Source organism: Sugiyamaella lignohabitans, chromosome B (assembly GCF_001640025.1).
Source record: "Sugiyamaella lignohabitans strain CBS 10342 chromosome B, complete sequence".
In the NCBI taxonomy this organism is placed as follows: Eukaryota; Fungi; Ascomycota; class Dipodascomycetes; order Dipodascales; family Trichomonascaceae; genus Sugiyamaella; species Sugiyamaella lignohabitans.
Window position 1 is genome coordinate 4,135,215 of NC_031674.1, and position 14,569 is coordinate 4,149,783.

A 14,569-nucleotide genomic window follows, 5' to 3' on the forward strand; every position below is an offset into this window, starting at 1 on the left:
GCTGTGCGGTTTCATTTTTTATTTCTCGGTCAACAAGCCGGGACCAATCTGTCCTGTTTATTGGAGTAAGAACTGTTAGCTCAATATCTTCACTCTATCGGATTGTAACGAATTTGCGCAGATGTCATCTCTCAACGGAAGAATACAGAGGGGTGCTCGGGTAAATTATTTGACCCCCACGGTACCTAGCTGCACGCACACAATTCATTCTTTGGGTGCTATAGACTGCGTTCAAAAAAATCAGTTATCATACGGGAATTTCACAAAATCCGCAGAAATTAATATATACTACATCCAAGTTGAACCAGGTCACCGAATTACGAAATTATCCTAAAATTTATCAGATATGGCCGGGTCCACCATTCGACGGTTATGTTACATGTTACAGCCCTACTAAATCGCTATTACCCCACCCTACACCCCGCTATAGCACCCCACACATGACATGCATCAGAACAGCACCTCGTGGGGGTCAACATCCTTTTCGACATCTCGAGCACTATAAGAGCAGAAAAGAACCGTAGTTTTAAAATGTTCAAACTGGCAAAGTATCTGGAAAGATGACCAAATCAACCTTTTCTCCTATTGGTAAAAATCCATTTGTAACTCGCGAAGATGTCCAAGAGGCATTTGTAAATGTGTTTGAACCCCTGCTACCTGCTTTTTCCGAGGGCGGAGCCAGAGTTCGTGTCGAAGAAAGCGGAGCATTCTGCGACTTTGATTCTTCTGATCTAGAAGGTTTTTCAAGACCATTATGGGGGTTAGTTCCCTTTGTTGCTGGTGGCGGCAAGTTTGATCACTGGGACTTGATCCACAAAGGTATTACGAATGGAACTGATCCTGAGCACCCCGAGTACTGGGGCGAAACAGTTGACCTAGAGCAAAGACTAGTCGAGTTTGCCTCAATTGGATTTGCCTTGGCTTACATCCCTGAGCAGTTCTATGAACCTCTGTCAGAGAAGGCCAAGGAAAATTTTAAGAAGTATCTCGTTTCAGCTTCATACAAGAGATATCCTACTACCAACTGGAAATGGTTTCATGTCCTACTTACATTGGGTCTTAAGAAAATTGGTGCAGATTATGATCAATCAATTACTGAGCGCAATTTGGAAGATATGGAAGAATACTATCTCAAGGATGGCTGGTATGGTGATGGCCCAGACAAGCAAGCAATTGATTACTACAATCCATGGGCTTTCCACTTTTACGGACTCATGTACTCAAAACTCTACCCAGAGGACACTAAAAGAAATGCGATTTACCATGAGAGAGTGAAGAAGTTTGTCAACGAATTTATCCACTGGTTTTCGGACGACGGTGCTGCTCTTCCCTTCGGTAGAAGTTTGGTTTATAAGTGGTGTTGCGGTTCTTTTTGGGGTGCTTTAGCATTTGCTGACCAAGAACTCCTTCCATGGGGAGTCTTGAAGGGTCTTTACTTGCGACACCTTAGATGGTGGTCCAAACAGCCAATTTCAAGAGCTTCCTCTGGACTGATGAGTTTAGGATTTTCATACCCTAACGCTATTGTGTGTGAAAGATATAACTCACCTCAATCACCGTACTGGGGAGGTAAAATCTTCTTTCCTTTAGCACTTCCAGCAGATCATCCATTCTGGACTGCCGAAGAATTACCTATTCCCCGACCTCAACACAAGGCTTTGCCAGTACCCGGCATGGTTTTCTCCCATTATCCCAAGAATACTGTGGCCTTAGTATCCGGACCTTACCAAAATGGTTCCTATGTCCGTTTTCAAGGTGAAAAGTACTGTAAATTCGCGTACAGTACCCGATATGCTTTTAGCGTCGAGGTCAATGATCGTAACTTTGTCGATGCTACTCTTGATAACATGATTGCCTTCTCAGAGGATGGTGACGGATACAGATTCAGGACTAAAACTCCAGTAGCCCGTATTGCCGGCGACATTTTATACTCGAAGTGGAATCCCTGGAAGAATGTCAATGTTGAAACTTGGCAAATTCCTGCTGGTAAATGGCATGTTAGAGTCCACCGTATATTGAGTGACCGTGACTTAATCACTGTTGAAGGAGGATTTGCTATTAGTGCAGTCGAGGCTGCTAAAGATCTCACCCGTGTTACTGATAAGAACACCGCATATGTTGTGAATAAAGAAGACTTCAGTGGCATTGTTGACCTTACGGGTCAACGTGAGGGTATCACTACTACACCTGAGCCAAGTACAAACCTTTACTTCCCTAAAACATTGGTGCCTCAACTGAAGGGAACTATAAAAGCCAACACTGTTACAATTTTGGCCTGTGCAGTAATTGCTCAGCCTGATGTTACTTTAGTAGACACCGAATGGAAGTCTGTACCCAAGGCTCCAGCCGAAGAGGAGCTTGAGCATATCATCAAGACCTCTCTTCCCGTTCTTACCAAAGAATAAATACACTGGAGGTAAGTGGGTTTTATTGAGCTAGATATTATTTTACGATTAAATAAAAAGTATATGACGATAAAAATACGTTCTTAAGTCTTAGTAGGTTCCCGGTACATTGCGAGTTAATCCTAGGACTTGAAGATATGGGTTAGGGCGAATACTTATCGTCTGAAGGCTAGCTTCTCTTCCCTGATGTTCGTTCTCTTCGACAATGTTTTCAAAACAGTTTGCAAAGCTGCGGACGGGCTTCAGTGCTCAAAAGCTTTACACTCCAACAGTGAGGACAGATGGGATATTTCGATTCTTTGTGGCGCGAGCTGCCAAACCAATAGTAACAAGACCCAGTTCCATTCTTCATTCGGCTAGGTCTTATGCTACATATCGGTCATTTGATAACTCCTCACCACTGCTTTCCTTAAAATCTGGTAATAGAACAAAACAAATTCAATGGGTTGGAGCAGCGACCATAGTAATCGGTATATTTTATATATCCAATCTAGAGGAAGCACCTTACTCACATCGGAGTCGGTTTATGATCGTTAGTCCTAAACTAGAAGCATTTGTGGGAAGTCAAGGATACGAAGAAACTTTGGCTCAATATCGTCCATATTTATTACCAGAGAACCATCCTGATGTAAAGAGGGTGAAGAAAGTAATGAAACGAATTATTAATGTGTCGAATTTGGAACATTTAGACTGGAAGGTTCACGTCATCAATGACCCCAAAAGCCCACCAAATGCATTTGTTCTTCCTGGTGGCAAGGTTTTTGTGTTTAGCTCAATCCTTCCAATTTGTAAGGATGAGGATGGGCTTGCAACCGTACTATCGCATGAAACTGCACATCAAGTTGCTCGCCACACTGCTGAGCATTTATCAAAAGCCCCTATCTATATTATATTGGGTCTTATTCTATATACAATTACCGGATCCTCGCAATTAAATCAGCTATTGATATCAGGGCTACTGAAGTTACCTGCGAGCAGAGAAATGGAGCGAGAAGCTGATTATATTGGACTAATGATGATGGGGAAGGCATGCTTCAATCCAGGAGAAGCTGTGCATCTCTGGGAACGCATGACTGAATTCGAGAAAGCTATTACTTCTGGCCGACTTCATAGTTCGCCTGGTGGTATGGTGCCTGAATTTTTGTCTACCCATCCCTCTAGTCAAAATCGTATCCAATTTATCCGCTCTGCCTTACCAGAAGCAGAACAGCTCAAAGATCAAGCTGGATGCTATAACTACAGCGGCCTAGTTCCTACATTTATGGAGCGATCTCGTTGGTAAAATTATTTGGCATATATCTCATTGAATGGTGCTAATGCCCTATTATTATATAATATATATATACCCTAACCCATACCAAGATTACTTACTTCACGGGTTATTGACATTTGTAATAATCGTAACAGTAAGAGACAGATATATTGATCATGGGGCGAGCAGAAGTTGGCACGCCTAAGTACATAGCCAACAAAATGAAGGCTAAGGGCCTTCAGAGGCTCCGATGGTATTGTCAAGTTTGTGAGAAACAGTGTAGAGACGAAAACGGATTCAAATGCCACACTCAGAGCGAGTCTCACTTGCACAAAATGCTGAATGTGAGTGCTCGTGGGAAAGAAAAAATCGAAGAATACTCAACACAATTCAAAAGGGACTTCATATTTTTGTTGAGAACTGGGCATGGTGAAAAATCAATTAATGCAAATAGATTTTACCAAGAGTACATTCAGAACAAGGATCATATCCATATGAATGCCACTAAGTGGACATCATTAACAGATTTTGTGAAATTTCTTGGCAAAGAGGGCATTTGTAGAGTAGAAGACTCAGAAGAAAACGGGTTATGTATTTCTTGGATCGACAACTCACCCGAGTCATTAAGGCGACAAGAGGCTTTAAGAAAAAAAGAACGGGCTGAAAAAGGTGATGAATACAGGGCAATGAAGCATTTAGAAACCCAAGTTCAAAAGGCCAAAGAAGAGCAGGTTGCTTTTAAAGAAAACAGCGAAGAAGGACATGAGCTCGATACTGAAATTAGACGTGAGTCAGATTCTCCTATATCGCTGAAGTTGAGCTTTGCAAGCAACCGTGCGGATAAGATTGCGGTTGTCACCAAAAGCTCTAGTTTGGTGAAGAACACAGGGAATCAGGCTCCACGAAAAAATGTCTTTGCTACACCTTCAATTTCGAAAGTATCGAAACCAAAATCCACTCCCTCAAAATCAAACAAGCCCCTGAACGCTTTTCAGGAAGTGATGCTCCAAGAACAAGCTCGCCGCCGTCACTAATTTCAAGCTTGTACTAGTCATTCAAGAGGAATTGGGACTATATTTCAGGTATTATCCTCTCTTTGGGTCCTATTTGAGGTTCTCAATTCCAGTCTGTCTGCCCCACTATTTATTATTTATATATTATCATTTACACGATTATGGGTTTAATTCGCATCAAAACTTGGAGAACTATTTTTATGACCCTCATCCATTTACACGACAACAATTCTTAATAGATATTGCGACCTCGCCTTATCCACTAAGAAATGTGTCAGATGTACTCTGACTGCTTTCCAATTGACCTATTAATTAAAATAGTTCAATTGATAAACAAATATTTCCAAAAACTTCATCAACCGCATTATAAAGTCTACACCCGGATTGCTCTGGTAAAAGGCAAGAACAATATTCGAAGATGTTGAACTTCTGCGGCAATGAAGAAAAAAGGAAGAGAAACATTCAAAAAATGCGGGTGATCGAGCCATTTATATAGTTTTCAGTCTTCCTATAGCCGTCAGTTTTTGTATATGTTCCTTACCCATAAGGAGGTAGGCTACACATAGCCAACACTCTGATTTTCCGAAGACCAATTTCTGTTTCACAGTCTCATACTCCAGAACTGCCCATTAATATGGCTCAAGTATTGTATATAATAAATTCAACTATTTTGAGCTCTACCTGTCGAGGATAGTCAAATACGATTTTAACTTGAATTTCTCCATATGTTCAGCTATCATGTGAACAAATTTCTGCAAGATTCTGTATGTGCTGGTTAACCTCATCGCTTTAGTTAATAAGCAGCCATATCCGGAAATTTACCCCACAGGTGCCATCTTATCTAGGAGTTGACGTTGATGAATATGTAATTAAAGAGCCGAGGACCCTGCTTCACATGCTGAGACATACAACAGTTCAAGAGAAAGATTTTTCTGAACACAGCAGAATACACCGCCAGCGAGATAATTAGGGGTTGAAACCGCTAATCATGACTGGTACTGCTGGTCTTGAAGATGGAGTCTGTGACGATGGTAAGAATGCTGAAAGCGATACTGAGATTAGAGAGTCCCACCGGGGGTTACCACTGGCGAAAAAACTGAATGGGGATTTATTCAGTTTGGAATCTACGAATGAGAATGAAGCCGAAGAAAGAGTCACAGAAATACACAGGGTGTCAGATCCACTCTATGATAGAACTTCCCGTCGAGTATTTGTTACAGGGAGCCTGGGTAACTTGCTGGGCGACGATGGGCAAGATGAAGACGAAAATTCCGACGCAAGTGGTGAAGATAGTGGCGACAGGTTTCCTGAATATTTTTCGGACCATATGACCATGAAAGTGAAGTCCATAAAGCGACCAGGCACTGGCCAAGAAGAAAGCCATAAGCGAAATGGTAGACTGAAGAGCTCGTCCCAACCAAACAAAATTCCTTCGTCATCCTGGATGGACATATCATTACACCAGGTTCTGAAGTCTGTTCTCGGGCGCGTACCTCGATCGACCCCAGGAATTAAGACGCTAACTCGAATTATTGACTTGGTTTACGACAGCTCTATTAATACCTACGATGGCGCTAGCGAAGACCCGACTGGTGACTCTGAGCTCGACTCCACATCAATATCAGAACAACGAAGTGATAAACTCGAAGCTCCATTTACTCCTCCTCCGGGTATGCGGTATGGGCTGACAGATAGAGAGAGACATGATTACCCATTTACTCAGTACAATAGCCAAACGTCACGGGTTGAAGAAGTTTATGACAACTCTGTGAGTGAAATCAGTAGATCCAACAAGCCGAAGCGAGGAAAAACATCGGATCTCATTGAAGCGCTTAAAGAACAGCAACGAAAAGCTGAAACATATTCACACTGGCTGGAGGCATCTCGTGAATTAGACTCGTTGCTCGGTTATGACGAATGGAAGGCTCAAGATGAGTCGGACTTGTATGACAGCGAGCTGGTAAGACACAGGTTAGAACAGCTACAGCAAGCACGTGAAGATGGTGATATGGAACGGTTATTGGTACTTGTCAGAACGACACTTCAGAGGAACTTGGGAAATATCGGCGATCCGCAGCTCTATCAATATTCTTACACTGGTACCAAGCATTTAATTGAGAACTACATATGTGAGTGCGAACTATCTTTGCAAACACTAATGGCTTCACCTAAAATAGACGACACTCGCTTGTTGGGAACATTGATCCAGACAAGAAAAGCTTTCGGTAGAACTGCACTGGTATTGTCAGGCGGTAGCACGTTTGGCGTGCTTCACATTGGCGTGCTCTTTGAGCTTTGGAGCGCAAAGTTACTCCCCAGGGTCATTTCGGGATCATCTGCAGGGTCTATATTTGCAAGCATCCTCTGCATTCATCTTGATGAAGAGCTCGACAGTCTATTACAGCTCCTTGAGGGTGATTTTGATATATTTGAGAAAACCGGAAGCGAGGAGAGCACACTTGTACGCATAACAAGATTTCTGAAATATGGCACTTGGTTTGATAACAAGTATATTTCTTCAACACTGCGTTCTTTACTGGGCGACTTGACTTTTCAAGAAGCTTACTATAGAACTCGTCGAGTACTTAATGTTACGGTATCACCGTCTTCGGTACACGAAATGCCTAAGTTGTTGAACTATTTGACTGCTCCAAACGTTCTCATATGGTCTGCGGTGTGTGCCTCTTGCTCGGTCCCATTAGTATTTGCTTCGTTTGATATTTTAGCCAAAAACCCCAAGACAGGTGAACACTATTCGTGGACGCCCGCGACTTTTATCGATGGAAGTGTTGATAATGATCTACCACTTGCCCGTTTATCTGAGATGTTCAACGTAAATCATTTTATAGCCTGTCAGGTTAATCCACATGTGGCGCCATTTTTAAAGCTATCAGAGGCTATATCTGGTGGTGATAGCCCTATATCCAACGATAAGTCCACTAGGTCGCTAACGAGATCGATAATATCTCGATGGTCAGCATTATGGACGTTTACTCAAGAAATTATCAGCGACGAGGTTTCTCATTTCTTGCTTATTTTGACGGAGCTGGGGATATTCAATAATTACAGCTCCAAGTTTCGGTCAGTTCTAGCTCAACAGTATTCGGGGGACATTACAATTTTACCACAGATCAAGTGGTCAGAACTAGGACAGTTATTTAAGAATCCCTCTCCAGAGTTTTTTAAGAAAACAAGAGAGCGGGCTGCTGCTTCGACCTGGCACAAAATATCAATTATTCGAAACCACTGTGCCATAGAATTGGCTCTTGACAGGGCTATTTTAGAGATCAGGTCTAGGCTTATTCCACACCCTTTCGCACATAGTGAACAACAAGCCACTGCAGGTAGGCCACCTCGAATGTATCATTATCGTCGGAAGTCTGAGATTGTTTTACAGAAGACTCTTTTGAGGAAGAATTCGTGGCAAGACGTTGGATCGAAAAAGTACTGGAGTCCCAGTCCTCCTTTTCTTTCCGCACACTCCTCGCATGTTAGCTTACACTCGCTCAATCCTAATTCAGCAGTTGCTCGTTTTAAGGATGCATATCACCATCAGTCTCAAACAAACTTATTTAACTAATGATGCCAATGATTTTACGGATGTGATTATAAATAAATAATTTTTACGCTTTCTGTTATATACACCTATCCAATATTGGACGACTCACTCTCTATAGCGGTTTCAAAATATCATCTTCAAAACGGAGAATTTGTGGCTGTTCCTGTCCTCGCTCAATATGATCTGGGTGTGGGAAAGGAATCTCTGGAACTCGATTCTTCAGTATTCTAGAAGAGGAGATGTCCTTGATATTCCCAATGGATTGTGGTCGCAAAATAGAGGATAGGCTTCCGATAGAATATGCTTTCTCCTTAGCTGCCGCTGATATCATATTCAGTGATGGAGCTGAGGAGTAGAATTTTGCTTGCTCAGCTGGAAAAAGGACATAAAAAAGCTGGGATATGTCACCAATACGAAAAGAACTTAATTTACCAATAGAAGCTAAATCTAAATCCTCAATATCAGAGACAGGAGTTTTAAGGCCATCCGTTAATAGAACGTTCCTCATGGACAGTGACACTACTCCCCGAATATTACTATCGATCGCAGCAGATGAACCAACGAAGTATATGTCCGGAACAGGGAAACTAACCTTGGATCTAACTGCAAGCCGCTTTTTTGCCTCTTCCGCAGCCCGTTCAAATATTCCAGTATTTGGTTTAGCTATACCATGATCAATCGCATTGCAGATTGGAATAGAGAAGGGAGAAGACGGATCTAAGCGGATGTGATAATCGCCAAAACTCGACCGTATCTTTTCAGCTTTCGACAGATGCTCCATTATATCCGGTAAATGGGGTCCACTGTTAGCGATTATACCCCATTCTATTCTGTTAAGCTGAAGAGTGCCTAGAAGCTTCCGCGCGATTTCAGGTATATAGTAATTTTTTGGATCTACCAATGTTTTATATATATTGTGAACGATTCGCTTCCTACTTCTTTTAAGTTCATTTACCGGAATGGAAGTAATTTTTCCTTGAGCAATGCTTAGACACTTGATCAGTGCCTCTGAGATGGCACTTTCAAACCATTGCTTATGGTGCGTTGGTCTGTTGGTCCGTTGGAAATTGTATAAATCACGAAGACGACTCTCATCTTCCATTATTTCACTCCAAATGTTTTTGACCTTCTTAAGTGTTAAACATTCGCTATTCTGAGTATGATTTATTGCTTGCAGTAGAAGATGCTCAGGGGCCCTTATGGGGTGTATTAGTACAAGATCACTAAACCACACAAACCTAGACTGTCTAGATCTTGACCTCTGGCTAAAGAAACGTGTAAAGAACGTTGATACTAGGTTGATGGAGATCCTCTCTGCTGGCCTATGGGCACCAATATACTTCATTTCCTCATGGTTCTTCAATGAAGTAAGAAAATGATGCCTGGCCTAGTAACTTTGTTGAGTTAAGCCTCTCAGTTGGCGGCTCAAGTTTCTGACCACAATGCGAATTATAAAGTTTCATTAGAGACTAGATATTTTTATATTTTAATTGCTCTATTTAGAAATAATGTGTTAGCTAAAATCATTGTTAACCGAAACAGAGCTAGGGTTGCTTCAAAAAATATTTAGAAAAACTATCGGATAACCAGTCTTTGACTTCGTGCGGCTTGTAAATTTTAGGATCATACTCTTTCGGGTCTGGTTCAACCAAACTTTTGAAAAGCGATCTGTGCTATCAAGATGCCTAGAGATCCACTAATTGGTATTGTCGGGAAACCATCGAGTGGAAAGTCCACAACGTAAGTGAACTGAAATTTGACAGTATAAACAATCTTTCAACTTACTAACTTGTTCCAGTCTAAACAGTATGTAATCTGCAGCTTTCAGTAATTTGTAGAGAAGATTTGTGATTATTTCCTGAAAGTTTCTAACCAGTCTATTAAGGTCTTACTGATGCATCAGCTAAAACCGGATCTTTCCCATTTACCACAATTGATCCTAATAAAGCTACAGGTAAGTATCATTCTTTAAAATTGTGCATTTCACATGAACTAACACATCCAAGGGTATCTCCAAGTAGACTGTGCTTGCTCAAGATACAATAAACAAGACCAATGTAAACCAAACTATGGATGGTGCAAGAATGGAAGAAGATATGTTCCCATTTTATTATTGGACGTAGCTGGTCTTGTTCCCGGTGCTCATGAGGGTCGTGGTCTTGGAAACAAATTTTTGGATGACTTGCGGCATGCTGATGCTTTGATCCATGTTGTAGATGTATCAGGTACAACCGATGCCGAAGGCAAGGCTACAAGAGGATATGATCCACTGAACGATATAGAGTGGTTACAGGATGAGATTTTCAGATGGATCGAAGGCAATTTGAAAGAACGCTGGGGTTCCATCAAAAGACGTCATACAGCTACCAAATCGTCAACAGTGGACACTTTACAGGGTCAATTCAGTGGTTATGGAAGTACTGCAGATTTAGTAGCACGCGCAATCTCAAAGTTAGAACTTCCACCTTTAGAGCAATGGACTGATGAACAATTGAGTATGGTTGTAAGAGCATTTACAAAGGAGAAATTTCCCACAGTACTAGCATTAAACAAAATGGACCATCCTGATGCCGACAAGAACGTATCAAAGATCCTAAAAAAACACGCAGATACGAAGGCAGTTTTGACGTCGGCAATCAGTGAAGTATTTATTCGTAAACTGGCCAAACAAGGCTATGTTCAATATGAGGAGGGTACAGAATTCCTCGATACAAAAGAAGACCTCCCTGATTCTAATCTAAAGGACCTCGATGACAAACTTAGACAGCGCGTAGAGGATGTGAGAGATCTTGTATTATATCGGTTTGGATCCACGGGAGTTGTGCAAGTACTACAAGCTGCTGCAGACGTACTAGAGCTTGTGCCAGTTTACCCAGTTAAAAATATTCATAACTTTGGTGGTGCCCAAGTTTTTAGAGATTGTGTGTTGTTACGGCGTGGCACTACTGTTGGTCAGGCAGCTCGCAAGATTATGGGTGATATCCCATTGGCAGCTATTGAGGGAGCAGGTGGAGTCAAAATTGCCGAGGATGATATAATAGATGTCAAGAAAAACGATATCCTTTGCTTTAAGCCTGGCGCTAGAAACTGAGTCTAATTTTTTTTAGACATTTGTATTATTCGCATTGGCATTGGTCAAGTCAAGTATATAGAATAGTGATTATCTAATAGTCTTAAGCATTTTCTACTAATTACAACATAAGGCTCGGCCTCAAGAAAAATTACTTTATACAACCTCTCCTATTAGATCTATCTATAAAATCAACACGAATGTAGAGCACACTGCTGTATATGCTTTCGGTACTTACTAGTCCGCGTATAAAGACAGAAACCAGTTAATGCCGGTATCGGTGAACATCACGCAATATCATCATACCCTTCACGTGCAGGACATGTGAAACTGTCAGCTTTCGCCCAATCCCTGTTAACCAAACCTTTGTCGTTCATATATACAAGCTATCTCAGTAACACGGGCAGCTACTTTCTTCTTCTTGTTCGAAATTTCCAATTTGCAAATTTGTGCCTTCTAGAGTTACTGGTATTTGTACCAGCGCTATTGATCCTGCATATGGTCAGTGTCTCGGTGCTGATGAGCTGCTGCTAATTGGGCTGACAGTACATTATCGGCAGCAGATGAACTGTGCTGTGACTCAAAGGAAAAATTCCAATTGAGGTTAGGTTTTGAGATGAATATTGGAGAAGTCTCTGCACTGATCATCAACCCAGTCCTTACTTAATGGCTGCTCGAAAATACTTATAAGAGGAATAAGAACCGCATCAGTCATTCTGTTGATTTCATTGTCACAATTGCAATCTCAGCTTTACTAAAATAGCTAACGATGACTTCTCCTCAAAATATTCAAAACATTCCAAATATTCAACAACTGGCTAATAGTCTTAACGAAGTTAGCTTGTCAACTTCGCCCACTAATACTTTCAGTGGATCTTTCAATTCGTTCAAGGCTCGCAGATTATCAACCACTAACAAGGCTAAGCCTTTAAAGCCCTTCAGCACTGGTGATTTCAAGATCCTCCTACTTGAAAATGTCAATCAAACCGCTATTGACATTCTTAGTAAACAAGGTTACCAAATTGAGTTTCATAAGACTTCTCTCGGAGAGGCTGAATTGATCGAGAAGATCAAGGATGTCCATGCTATTGGTATCAGATCAAAGACTAAACTTACTGAAAAGATCTTGTCCCATGCTGCGAACTTAGTATCCATTGGTTGTTTCTGTATTGGCACTAACCAAGTCGATTTAGAATATGCGGCTAAGAAGGGTATTGCTGTCTTCAACTCACCATTTTCTAATTCCAGATCTGTTGCCGAGTTGGTGATTGCCGAAATTATTACCTTGGCTCGTCAATTGGGCGATAGATCGATTGAACTTCATTCTGGTACTTGGAATAAGGTCTCGGCCAAATGTTGGGAAATTCGTGGCAAGACGCTGGGTATTGTAGGATATGGTCATATCGGTGCCCAATTGTCAGTTCTTGCAGAAGCTATGGGTATGAACGTTATTTACTATGATGTCCAAATGATCATGTCAATGGGTACTGCCAAGCAGGTTGGTTCTCTTAAGGAACTTCTTAACAATGCTGACTTCGTCACTTTGCATGTCCCTGAATTGCCAGAGACTAAGGGAATGATTTCGACCGCTCAATTTAACGAGATGAAACAAGGTTCCTATTTGATCAATGCTTCTAGAGGTACTGTTGTTGACATCCCCGCCTTAATCGAGGCTCGCAAGTCCGGCAGGGTTGCTGGTTTCGCCCTTGATGTGTTCCCTAATGAACCAGCCAAGAACGGTGTTGATTTGTTCAACAATGACCTGAATGCTTGGGCTTCAGAATTGACCAGTTTGGGCAATGTCATTTTATCACCTCACATTGGTGGATCTACCGAGGAGGCCCAAAGTGCTATAGGCGTCGAAGTGGGCAGTGCACTCGTTAAATATATCAACGAAGGATCATCCATTGGCTCTGTTAACTTTCCTGAAGTCGATCTTCGTACTCTTTCTCAAGACCAAGTCAACCATGTCCGTGTTCTTTACATTCATCAAAACGTTCCTGGTGTCTTACGTACTGTCAACGAAATTTTTGCTGAACACAATATTGACAAGCAATTCTCTGACTCTGAGGGTGATATTGCCTACCTTATGGCTGATATTTCTGATGTTTATGAGTCTGACATCAAGAAACTTTATGAACAACTTGAGCAAACTCCTTTCAAGATCAGAACCAGACTTCTTTATTAGAAAATTACAAGGTTTAAATCGTTTTCTTCAACGGAGATGGTTACACTTCAACACACAACATTGACCGCAGAGCAACGTTCAACTCGGTAGCTATTTATTAATCTTTATAAAAATCTATGTTTCCATTAAAAACTATAGTTCTCAGAGACATACGGACGCGCCGTCTAAATAATAATTATAAATATCATGGTGTAGGGTTCATTGTAGGCGCTTGTACGATGGGTCGCATGGACTGATCTATCATGGGACGTAGCATCTGACCAAAAGGAGTTGATAGAACGGTGTTTGGGAGTGATGTAATGTGATCTGGGATTGTCTTGCCCACTAGGAATTCGCATATCTGGTTCGACATATGGTTGCAATTATGGTCAAATAAGTCATATGACTCAGCAGTATAGGTCTCCCTTAGTTCGTTGACAAACTCATCAAAAATTTCCGGTGGAATTGAAGTCCGCCCCATCTCAATTACCTGCCCAGGGTACCCATGATGTGTTTCAGCGGGGCGGCTCTGTTGGATGCCCTGGCCATAATATGTCTCTTTGCCATAGGCCACTACCGAAGTATGCCATACGCCATCAATTGGGATACCAAGAAATTGTGGCGAAAGCTGCCTCGCTAGACCCTTCGAAAGATCGTATATATAAAGATGGACAGGGTAGGTTTGTTCCTCTGTATCAGACATTTGCAATAGAGATTTGAGAAATGGTGCTATCAGAAAATTTTTCAGTTTCAACTGAATCTGTTGATAATACTCAAAAAAAAATTCACTCCAATAAATATGCAGAGGTCAAATCCGACAATGAGACTAATGGTGGCGTAGAAGGCGGTCGAAATCGCGATGCCAAAAGATGATGATCAGGGCCTGCATTATTAATTTCATGTGCCGAACAAACCTAAAAGCGGAAGCTGCTTATATCCGACATGCAGCACCAAGTCCTATCACTGGTTGCCTCCTTACGACACCGTTTTCTTGATACAATTCGATTATGAACTGGCGTGTCATCGTCTATGCTATTGAAGTCTTTCGACTTTTAGCTTCGACTGGGCGATGGACAAATCCCTAAAGTACGAACATGACCTAG

The 14,569-nt window shown here is 41.6% G+C and overlaps 6 protein-coding genes across 6 annotated transcripts; all 6 read left to right on the forward strand.

The window, feature by feature from the left end:
• Positions 1–560: 560 nt before the first annotated feature.
• On the forward strand, positions 561–2,405 carry AWJ20_3406 (uncharacterized protein; the record flags this gene model as incomplete). The annotated part of the gene is made up of 1 exon (XM_018880418.1): positions 561–2,405. One exon carries the CDS (start codon positions 561–563, stop codon positions 2,403–2,405), a length of 1,845 nt encoding a protein of 614 aa, XP_018738239.1.
• A 205-nt stretch (positions 2,406–2,610) lies between these two features.
• OMA1 (Oma1p) lies at positions 2,611–3,687 on the forward strand (the record flags this gene model as incomplete). Its single annotated transcript, XM_018880419.1, has 1 exon — positions 2,611–3,687. One exon carries the CDS (start codon positions 2,611–2,613, stop codon positions 3,685–3,687), a length of 1,077 nt encoding a protein of 358 aa, XP_018738240.1.
• Positions 3,688–3,878: 191 nt separating this feature from the next.
• On the forward strand, positions 3,879–4,691 carry RTS2 (Rts2p; the record flags this gene model as incomplete). The annotated part of the gene is made up of 1 exon (XM_018880420.1): positions 3,879–4,691. One exon carries the CDS (start codon positions 3,879–3,881, stop codon positions 4,689–4,691), a length of 813 nt encoding a protein of 270 aa, XP_018738241.1.
• A 967-nt stretch (positions 4,692–5,658) lies between these two features.
• Positions 5,659–8,250, forward strand: TGL4 (Tgl4p; the record flags this gene model as incomplete). The annotated part of the gene is made up of 1 exon (XM_018880421.1): positions 5,659–8,250. The coding sequence occupies one exon, from the start codon at positions 5,659–5,661 to the stop codon at positions 8,248–8,250; it is 2,592 nt and encodes an 863-aa protein (XP_018738242.1).
• Positions 8,251–9,910: 1,660 nt separating this feature from the next.
• AWJ20_3410 (uncharacterized protein) lies at positions 9,911–11,320 on the forward strand (the record flags this gene model as incomplete). The annotated part of the gene is made up of 3 exons (XM_018880423.1): positions 9,911–9,969; positions 10,073–10,079; positions 10,349–11,320. 3 exons carry the CDS (start codon positions 9,911–9,913, stop codon positions 11,318–11,320), a joined length of 1,038 nt encoding a protein of 345 aa, XP_018738243.1.
• Positions 11,321–12,068: 748 nt separating this feature from the next.
• On the forward strand, positions 12,069–13,487 carry SER33 (phosphoglycerate dehydrogenase SER33; the record flags this gene model as incomplete). The annotated part of the gene is made up of 1 exon (XM_018880424.1): positions 12,069–13,487. The coding sequence occupies one exon, from the start codon at positions 12,069–12,071 to the stop codon at positions 13,485–13,487; it is 1,419 nt and encodes a 472-aa protein (XP_018738244.1).
• Between the last annotated feature and the right edge of the window lie 1,082 nt (positions 13,488–14,569).